Source organism: Corvus brachyrhynchos, unplaced genomic scaffold, assembly GCF_000691975.1.
Source record: "Corvus brachyrhynchos isolate BGI_N302 unplaced genomic scaffold, ASM69197v1 scaffold105, whole genome shotgun sequence".
NCBI lineage: Eukaryota > Metazoa > Chordata > Aves > Passeriformes > Corvidae > Corvus > Corvus brachyrhynchos.
The window spans coordinates 1,806,278-1,817,108 of record NW_008238452.1 but is presented as its reverse complement, the minus strand read 5'-3'; the positions used below and the strand labels follow the sequence as shown (position 1 = coordinate 1,817,108).

The 10,831-nt window shown below is 40.2% G+C and overlaps 1 protein-coding gene across 1 annotated transcript in view; it reads left to right on the top strand.

Annotated features, from left to right (window-relative positions):
* Positions 1-7,316: 7,316 nt before the first annotated feature.
* Positions 7,317-10,831, top strand: part of LARP1B (La ribonucleoprotein domain family member 1B) — a gene marked incomplete at its 5' end in the record, with an annotated part of 21,341 nt that continues 17,826 nt past the window's right edge. The window contains 3 exons of the mRNA XM_017736888.1: positions 7,317-7,382; positions 8,128-8,187; positions 10,016-10,184. Of these exons, the coding sequence (XP_017592377.1) occupies positions 7,317-7,382; positions 8,128-8,187; positions 10,016-10,184 (295 nt within the window). The remainder of the gene's footprint in view (positions 7,383-8,127; positions 8,188-10,015; positions 10,185-10,831) is intronic.

The window sequence follows — 10,831 nt, the reverse complement described above, 5'->3', positions numbered from 1 at the left end:
GACCTCCGGCCGGCCCCTGGCGCTCGCAGAGAGGGCTGCTCACCCACTCGTCTCGTTTAGCCTCCTTCAGAAATGCCGCTTTGCCGCAGCGCTTTTTGGGCTAATTATGTAGCAAGGCCCTCGGAACGATCCGTTACCTAGGTTCGGTCTCTAGAATGGGGTTGCGGAGGCTTTAAGCACTTACGAGAGCAGACAGTTTGCTCCCTGCTGGGATTCGGTGTGTTTACATCTTGAGGAGTAGCCACGGGATAATTTCCTGGCCTTAAATCACTACATGTAAGATAAAGCTGCTTTATGGCACCATACTGACTGAACAGGCATATGGCTTTACAAAGCTGGTCGTCAAAGACCTGACTTGAAATTGCCAGGCTTTATGCTTAGGCTAGCAAAGTGTTCCTAGAAGTTTGCAGCTTCTTGGAGTATTGTTCTTGGCTGCAAGTAAACTGCTGACCTCAAAATAAATACTTCAACCAGTGCTTCCCGAGAATTTCAATCTCAGCACTTGTTCCCGAGGGCACCTGACAAACCTTTTTTATGATCTCACGGTCACTTTTATCCTTGAATTAAACATGTACTTCCTTGACAAAGAGAAATATATAATTTACAGTTTCAAGTATCCAGGTCATACAAACAGAGACCACATTCTAGACCACAAAATCTCTACTTGGCTGAACAGCAGAACTTTTGGCAACGTATATACCCATCTTTATTATCTAGACTGTTTTGTTTAGGTGTACTGACGCGCTCCTAAGTACATATTTATGCCGAGCTTCCACAGTCCGGCTGGCTGGGCAGTAGCTTGTGGTCTGCTTCATGCATGAAAGGGGACTTGTCACTCGTTTGCCTTGCTGTGGCATAATAACAACAGTGCTGCATCAGAAGCAGTGGGAAAACTGCTTTTGTCACGTTAGCACCTTGTGCTTCACCTCTGTAAGGTTTGCTTTTCCAGCAAAGATAAAGCTCACAAATAGTTGTCGAAAGAAGGAGGAGGCAGAAGGCAGTGCATTCGTACACTGTGCATGTTGTCTGCTTCATTTCATGATTTTGGAGAGCTTTTTATTGTTTTTCTTCTGCAAGAAGTTGTGCTTACCATTTATGGAATTAATAATTAAACTGAGGAGCTGTACTAGAACATAATTTTCAGTGGCCAGGTGTGTAACTGAGCAAATAAGGGAGTCAGTGTTGCTGGCAGTGGCACTGGTGAGGAACACACACCAGGGCGTGTGTTTTGGTTTGGCCACCACCAAAAGCACCGTGAGGAAGCCACCGTTCTTTCCCTTGTAAAAGACAAAGTAGCTGATCCTTCCTGGCTGTTTGGAGGAAGGAATTGCCATGTGCCTCCACCCGCAACAAGGGATGCATTTTGAAGAAACTAATTGCATGTTGGCAAAGCAAAATCTGTCACACTAGGCCCTTATGAATGTTGTAGTATGGAAATTAGTCATGTGAAATAATAAGTGGATGAGCAGAAATACTACCGGGATGGAATGTAGAACTATCCGTAAAGAGGATAATAAAATGTAAAAGGATCTCACATCAAAGCAGTGACTGGATCCTGTTAGACTTGTTGATCCTGGCTTAATTTGTTAAAAGTTTCCTGAGACATGCACCTATGGTATGTTCAGTGATAGTTACAGACTTGAGAAAATTGGCTCCAGCCTCTCATCTTTGGACTTTCAATTTATCATGGGATAGGTTTGTGACAGAGGCAAACCTGGCTCTTGTTACTGAAGCTGTTAAGGTCACCAAGTACTACCAGGAAAATGTAAAATTTTGCCAGAAGAATTCAGTCAAAGAGTTGTTACTACAACTTACTGTATTTTTGTCTCAGATACCTTTGTAGGTTTTAGTCATTACAGTAAACCAAACACCCAGTGCAAACATATCTGAACTGTTCATGGTGTGCTTGTTACCACAGTTCAGTGTTTCTGGCCAAGCCTTTCATTTAACTTTGCTTTTAAGCAGAATAACTCCAGCATTACACAGCTACTTTTACATCCTCATCTGCTTTTAACTTGTGGGGAACGACTCGTATCAGTATAAAATTGCTGGTGAAATTAATAGGCTTCAGTCTAATTCAGGAAGAATTGTTTCCCTGAGAGAGTGGTTAAGCTCTGAAACACACTGCCCAGGGAGGTGTGGAGTGTCAGTCCCTGGAGGGGTTCAAGAAATCACTCTGCCATGGTTTAGTTGACAGGGTGGTGTTTGGCCAAAGGTTGGACTCGATGGTCTTGGAGGTCTGTTCCAACCTTATTGATTCCGTAATTCTAATCCTGGTGATCGTGGTCAGAGGGAGTGAGCTTTAACAGAGGCTGCCAAGTGATGAAAGGTGCTTCTGTGATGTGCCTCCCTCCCCTCATAGTGCCCAGCCAATGTATTGCAGTAAGTCCTCACTTCTTTAGGTTGAAACTGTGAGTTACCCATCCTCCACATAAATAATTCACCCAGGATCGAATGGTTGAAATAATTTTATTTCAAAAGTTCTCCCACCACTTCGTTTGATGAAACCTTCAGCACTGCCCTTTTTGTGAGGTTGCAGAAAGGGAATCTGAATGACAAGTTCTCAAGTCTTCATGTGATTTGTATGAGCTGATGGGGGTCTCTAATGATTTATCAAATGGTTATTCAAAAACTGTTCATGAAATTCACAAAAATATTCAATGAAGCAAAATACTTGTGCTGCTGAAGTGGTTGAAGTAGGTTTGCCTACTAGTGTGTGCTTGAATGATGTACTTAATTAAAATAAGTGCACACTTAATTCTTTTATTTTGTGCTCAGTTTGTCTTTCTCCATTGTGTTTATTTCTGAACATCAAAGAATGCATTTTATCTGTTTGATATTTTGGTAGCAGAACCATTTTGCTCTAGTGCTACTGTATAAATCAGTTTGCTTTAGTCTGAGAGCAAAACAGGTTGTAAAGGTACAATTTGGTGAAGATGTACTGTGTTGCTAGGAATAGCAAACCTTAGATTAGTAAATTCATAAATGATCTGATTATCTGATTTTTTGGGTGTATTTAAGGCAGGTGTTCTCATTAGTTCTTATGAATTCATGGAATGCTTTAATAGCAGCTTCTAAAAATTATTCAAAGCAGTATCAGAAGTTAGAGCATTGACAATTTCCCCAGCCCTAAAGGGATTAAAAACATTTTCCTTGCAAAGCTGCTGCCTGTATTTTAGTTGTACATAACAGCATGTGTAATTTTGCCTGGTGGGTTTTTGTCTGGGGTTTTTATTCCTGAACTGGAGACCTGTTCTGAGACTGAAACCCACCTCTCTGTGCTGTGGCATGTGCTCCATTAAACTGTGAAAATTTTGGTAGCAATTGAGTCACAGGTTTCAGTTTTCTATGTAGAAGATAAGGCAAAAACGAGCTGAGAAATGAAATATAAGGAAAATAAATAGCATAATGGTGAATCAATCATGTGTTTGGATTCCTCTCCCCTCTCCCCACCCCCATCCCCTATTGCTGGTGTATTGAAAAATTGACTGGTTTTGATCATAAGTAGGTGGAAAGGTGCAGGTGTTGTAACTTGCTGCCTTGGTTAATTGTTCAAATAGTGTGGAGAAGGTCAATCTAATGTAGTTTTTGCTATAAAATGCTAGAACTTTGTAGGGCAGGATGTTAGGATCACAGTTAGGATTTTTTTTTTATTGTTTTGCAGAATCTCAGCTCTAAATCCATGCTCTGGATTTAAATTAATTATATTCTCCAGGAGATTATTTTGTTACATTTGCAATACTTCATCTTTTAAAACAATAGATTAAGCACAGCTTACCTTGTTTAAAATGGAATATACTGTCAAGTTTCAAACTGAGCATTGAAAGGAAAATATTGTACAAGTTCAATGAACAGGCTCCAATTAAGTTTTGTAGAGCTGTCTTGCTGGGTGATTTTATCTGCTCCCTGAAGCACTTCTGGTATTTATGTGATGCCCTTCCTTCACAAAAGGGAACACACGTGCAAGTAAGTCCAAGTAAAAATAAAACCTGAATATTGTCTAGAAAGCCTTACAGCATAAACAGTGTTTGTATCGAAACTAGAATGTCTTCCACCTATATTAATAGACTTTGCTTTCAGAAGAAATTGCCAATATCATGCCTCCCTTTCTAGCAAAAAAAAAAAAAAAAATTACTTGCTGACTATTCATTTGCAGAGCTTCAAACCATCCTTTTTGAGGTCCTGTTACTTCTGATCCTACTGTCTTGTGATCCTATTGTGATTGTGATCGGGGTACTTCGGTGACACATCTTGCATACAAACGTTGCTCCTCAGCCATCCAGTCTGCTTTTCCTTCTCTGTTGCTGTTGTCCCAGAGGATTGCTGCAGTTTTGGTGGTTCCAAAATTCACCTTTCATTTCTCAGCCCTGTCATTCTGTTTATCTTGACACGCTGCACATGGCATGCTTGTACGGCCTTGTCTTTCTGCAGAAAATACCTCCTGTTAGGATGTGGTCTGTTAGGAAACTTGGAAGAACCGTAATAAAAATGGCTTTGGAGGCTGATTTCTGTTTTCGTGTGAAGGGCATCTCTGCTGGATGGAGTTCAGTGATTGAAAGATGATCATTGGCAATTAAACTGCCTCATCCTTGACTTTATTTATTTCTCCCATGCCCTCAAAACTCTAAAACCTAGCGAGTAAAATCATTGAAGATCAATGAATTCTTTTATCAACACAGCATGCCACTACTGAACAGGTTCCCTTGTAGCCTATCACAGAATAAACCATTTTAATGCAGTTGGGTTGGAATTAACAAGTGAAAAAGTTTTTTTGGAAAGGCTTGTTGAGTTCTGCTGAGACAATGTACTAAAGATGCCATTTCAGGGTTGTGTTTTGGGATATTAAACCAAACCCCTGAGTGATGTTAAGCAGAGGGCTTTTATCTGAACACACTGAACACTGGCTCTAGGCTTGTTTGTGACAGCAGAACAGGTGTGACCTGGGTAAAACCTTTCAGTGATCTGATGTTATGTTCATTTACTCTCCCACCCTCCCTGTAGTTTTTCCTTCCCCTTTATCTTCCCTTTCATGCTTCACGCTGAAGTCCAGCTCCCACGTGATAAGCCCCAGAAAGCCGGCCAGGAAAGACCTGTTAAATTTGGTTTTGAGCATGCCTCTTTTGGGAGGACAAGGAACTTTGTGGAGGTGTTGTCAGGTAGGGAAGTCCAGGGTGAGATGAGCTCTTTGAGTTCTGAAAGGGCATCATCCACCAGGCGGTGTGTTGCCTAATATTTTCTTTTTGTTTAGCTTGCAAATGCATCTTCCAAGTCTTGCATTACTCCATTCAGATAAGAGAGATTCCTTAAAACGAGTTGGGTCTCATTCTGCTCGATTCAGATAGCTTCCCTGCCTCCTGGAATAATATCCCATGACTAAGGTAGTGCAGCAGCACTGAATTTTACACTTCTGAGTGCCTCGCTACGCCCTGCTGACACACGGAGTAGAAGTTCTGGCCGAACAGTCCTTCAGCAGCAATTTAAGTAAAAGTGCTGTGAGGTGGAAAAAGGGCTTCAGTCAGGTAATTGGACAGAGACATGTGTTTATAGCCACGCTGTGGCCACTCAGCTTACCTGCACGGGTAATTGGCAGGTCTCTTGGAGAAAATTACAAATTTGTTTGCTGCTCCACCCCTGCAGTCGTTTGTCTTGTTTTGTAAAAGGGCAATTAGTTTACTACTGAGTGGCAAGTGAAAATTAGGGTTACACGGTCACTGTGCGTTTCTTAAAGCTCTCAGTCTGAAGTTAATTGAGGTGTGTGTTTTGTCTTTGTTTTAAAAAGGAGATCTGTAAGGAGAGGCAAAAGCGTTCTGGTAAATGGTGATCAGGATTCACTGGATTCGTGTCTGGTGAGATGTCCAAGTTGTATATAGCATATACATGGAATTCATAATTTGTATGACTATAAATTATATTAGAATTTAGAGTGGAATGTGGAGTAAGCATTAGTTTGTGCTTCTAACATTTGCTGTGTATTCCAGGAAGCGGACAGAGAGGCTTTCCAGAGTCACTGGGGCACCAGGGTGGGGTTCCCAGTGTGGAGCGGTGATAAGGGAGATTAGTCACTGGATGTGAGAGAGATAAGGGCTGAGGAGGTGATGTTATCCCCATATAAAATAATCCACTTGTGATTTCAGACACGTTCAGTGTTTCAAGCTTGTCTTGCAATAAAATACTGAATAAGAAGTTCAAGGAATGGTTGTGACTCCCATCTGAATGGGAAAACATGCACTGGGAGAACCAGGGCTTAACAAAAGAAGTTAAGAGATGGTGTCCCCTTAATTCTCAGTGCTAATCTCCAAGAAAAATTGCCAGATGCTGGTGGGTTTTGTTCCCCTGAATTGCCAATGCAAAAAGTAGAAGGCAATTGAGAAGGGTAGGGGAAAATTGCACAGAATAAGAAAATCAGATTCTTGTAGCAAAAGGTAATTGCTTATTTGTTAAGACATAGAAAATTTAAATAGACTTTTGGTTTTCATTGTAGGTTATTGAGCCTAGATTGTTAGGCGCACTAACAGTGCTTATAAAAGAGTTATTTCCAAGTATTACAATAATTCCTGGTAGAAGCATAATGAAGTCTTGATCAGGAGAGCAGGTGGGGTCATTAGTATAAAGTTTAGGCCTTAACTTAGGCTGGTTCTGAAAATGTATGGATGTCAGCTTCATGTTTAGCATAAACATATCCACTGAGGAATTTAGGCATTAAAATTTATCAGTCTTAATATAGTTTTACAGTCATTTTCTCTTTTTGTATTTTCCTTATTTTTTTTCTCTTTGTTTGTTCTTGTTTGTTTTGGCTTGATTTTGAGCTACATGGCTAAACTCTATCTGGCATTTGAGTAATTACTTGTAAAAGGAAATTACTAGGAAATTTGGAATATATAATTGTTTCTATGGTTTTTTTCCTTGTTACCGTAATTACCGATTTCATAAATTCTGCCTTATAAATGTAGCTTTTAATAGGAGAACTTACTAAATGTGTATCAGGGGTTTTCTTTGCCACTTGTTAGGTTAAAATACCAGCATTTTCACATAGTCTTGACCTTCTTAGCTGAAAAAATGCTTAAATACAGTGTTAGGCAGTATCTTGTACACCTGGTTTGCGAGAGTATTTGCACTTATGATGAATGTGAGTTTTTCAGTGTCATATACTATTAGTGACTTCATTCACTTAAAAAAAAGTTCATTGACTTTGATATCAAGCCCTCAAAAACACTTGGGTGTAGTATGATAGAGCATGGCAGAGTTGTTAAGACACACCTGCCTTACTCATTTAAAGTGCAGCCTAATTCTTCACCTGAAAATGTTTTTCTTCCTTTTCAGAACTACAAAATTCCACTAAAGGGATAAAAGCGGGAAAACCCAGGACAAGAAAAAGCAGCAAGGTTTGTATTTGTGCCTGTAAATATTCAATATGATAAATAGCTGCTACTGCTCTAATAAAAAGGTAGAAGGTATTTTGACGTTCCAGCTGGATGGAAGTGTTATGTTATGTCTTGATAATAGATAATTTTGAACACAGAGACAAATAAGGAAGGGACATTTGAAATTAGGAGGGTTGCTAAATTGGTGTATCCATGAGGGATAAAGAAAGGCATTTTGGTTTAAAAAAATCAGTGGGATGACATAAAACTGTGAAGAGGCTGCAAAGAGCACAACTTGAGCACAAGTGATTGTGCTCAAGATCGGTTTTGGAAATCCTTTTTGCCTCTTATGTGATGTGTATCCTTTATGTGCATAAAATTACCATTATGACAACAGGAGACACTGAGTCCTTTTATTGAAACATAAAGTTTCTAAAATTTTTACAGCCACCCCTTTTTAGGTTGGTTAGTACCTGTCAAGGTATTCCAAAAATTAAAAGCCTTTAGCAATAAATACCTTTAAGTCACATATGTGTAAGACAGCATTTAATCTGACAATTGTTTTATGCGAGCTCAAAAGTCATAAGACCTCTTTCAAAAGTTGTGTGCTTGTTTTCTGTTGTATATCTTGGCTTTTTAAGAATTGCTTCTTCTAACAGCTGTGCTCTAGGGGGTAGTCTTGCTATCTGAGCCATGACTGACATCTTCCCTGTGTCAGAAAGGGCTAAATCAAGGAAGGAATACAAACTGTTTGTCACCTTTGCAGGCCGATGATTTGGGTGATATCGCAAGCTGGCCGACACCAAGTGAAATAGCAAACAATGAAGTGAGTATCCTTTGTTATCCTCAGTATTTTTTTTTTTTTTTAAACCATATTGGCTTATCTGTTTAACACTGTTCCCCCCCAGAATGTGCTTTGGGTGTTGGAGGGTTTCAGTGGAAGTTTTGTCAGTAATTCAGGTTACTGGTGTGTGCTGAACTGTTTGCACTGGTACTGGAATTTATTAGTGGTCTGCCACGGACATGTACATAAAAATGTGCCTTATTTTTTAACTCCACTGCTTAAAAAGTTTCATTTACCTTTTCTGCTGTTTCCATCTATTTGTGCACAGATGAGGAGGCCTTTGGAGCTGTGAATGCGCTGCCCTCTCTTGTGGCTCAGAGCGCTTTGTGCCTGTTGTCTGAACACAATTTAGTTATGCTTAGTTATCTTATTCTTCTGATATATTTTCCCCCTCCTGGGTTTTAAGTTAACATCTATTCTGTCAAATTATCTTCCTTTCTCTTTATCTCAAGTGATAAGTGCATAATGTATTTTAGACCTCTCTGATGCTATTTAAAACAAGAAGAGAGCACAGATTATTTGAAATGGTGAGGTGCCATTTCACTCTGCTCTAGCTCTGCAGCAGGATCCCTGTGGTGCTTTTACTGTGTTCTTGGTGAGGGAAACCAGAACATTTGGGTTCAACAACATGCATTTTATAACTGAAAGTGTCCAAATTCATGTAGTGTCTGTAAAACAAAATGACATTCCATTTGTACTTAAACTTAGCTTATTTGTCTAAGGGAAGGCTTTGTGTTCAAATTAATTACAGCACAGTACTGCAGTATCTGCTGTATGTACTCCAGCAGGTTCAAAGCTGTCTCCACAATATAGGAAAATTCTTTCTCTTTAGCAGAAATGTCTGCAAGACTTCCTGTTTTGCAGGTAAATATTATCTGGCCATAGAATGATTTGGGTTGGAAGGGACCTTTAAAGGTCTTCTAGTCCAGCCTCCCCAACCCATGTGGAAGGGACATCTTCCACTTGATCAAGAGGCTCAGAGCTTTGTCCTACATGACCTTGAATGTTTCCTAGGATGGGACATCTGAACACCTCTCTGGGCAACCTGTCCCACTGTTTCACCACTCTCATCATGACAAATTTCTTCCTATAACTTGCCTGAAACTCTCTTAGTTTAAAACCATTCCCCCTTGTCCTGTTGCTACAGGCCATGCTAAAAAGTCTGTCCCCATTTCATAATCCCCCTTTAAGTGCTGAAAGACCATCATAAGGTCTCCCTGAAGCCTTCTTTTCTCCAGGCTGAACAATCCCAGCTCCCAGCTTGTGTTCATTGGAGAGGTGCTTCAGCGCTCTCATCATCCTTGGCCTCCCCTGGACTCTCTCCACCAGGTCCATATTTTTATGTTGGGGACCCCAGAGCTGGAGGCAGCACTGTAGGTGGGATCTCACCAGAGTGGGGCAGAGGGGCAGAATGCCCTCCCTCCCAGTATTCTGTAAGACCAGCTTTTTAAAGATAATCAGTCTGAACAGTAGATACTAGTGAGAATATTTCTTTCTTTCCTATAAAATAAATTTTCATATCTGAGGGATTGATTAATGATTTTTGTGCACGCTGTCATTTTACATCTTCTGTTAAAAACCAAAAACTTTCTTTTCTTAATCTAAAAATTCATTTTATATTCTTGCCAAGTTAGCAGAAAATAAAGCTATTTAAAAAGATGCTTTATAAAACAAGACAGTTCTTAAAGTTCACCCTGCTGAAGAGGCTGAGAACAGGTAATAAAAAAGGAATTTTAATAGGTAAAGGAAATGTGCACCTCCTGCTAGCAGCAGCTGTACTGCCAGAAATAATTACCTGTGTCTCTTACAGTGTAAGACTGTAAGTCACAGTAAGAAGCCAACAAATAGAAGAGAAAAGGAGGAGAAATCTGATCAGAAAAGCAGTAATGGAATCAAGGACAATCCGGAGGCAAAGCCAGATGGTCCGGCAGAGAACACGAGTGAAGATGAAGCTCAAACGAATAACCAAAGGAAAAAAGGTGAGCTAAGGCACTGTGTATGATGCAGTAAGTCACTGTTGATACAGCTGCATCGATTCCAGCTGAGTGACTCAAGAAAGCTTCTCATGATTTGCATTTGCTGGGTGAATGCAGAATATGTTGCTGTCTCTGTGTGGAAGCCTCAGCCAGGCTGCCTCTCTCAGGGTTCGGAGCGTTCTGCTTAGTCAGGTAGGAATTCTGGGGGAAAAGCAGCTCGTGCCCTGTTGATGGTCCTTGGAGCTCTGACAATTTCTGGAAGATTTTGTCATGGCTGTACAAGCCAGTACTGTCTCTGATATATTTATTTCCCTCGATAGGTAGCACTGTGTTAATTTAACTTAATATATATATATGTGTGTGTGTTACTGCATATACACTAGCACATCAGTTTTCATGTTCTGCTGTTAGCTTACACATGGAAGTGATCATTTGAAAACTAAGCCAGGTTATTTGCTTCCTTTCGATCCAATCTCTTACAAAGAATGGGAAGCAAACCTGATTCGCATTTGGTCAGGAGATTGGAATAGGCTGGAGAAACAGCAGAAAGAGTTTCAAGATCTTGCTGCCATCAGCTGCTTTTTTGTCTTGCTGCCCTGCTGGTGTTTTTCCAGATCCTAAAGACCTTTGCTGTTTAGATTTATTAATCT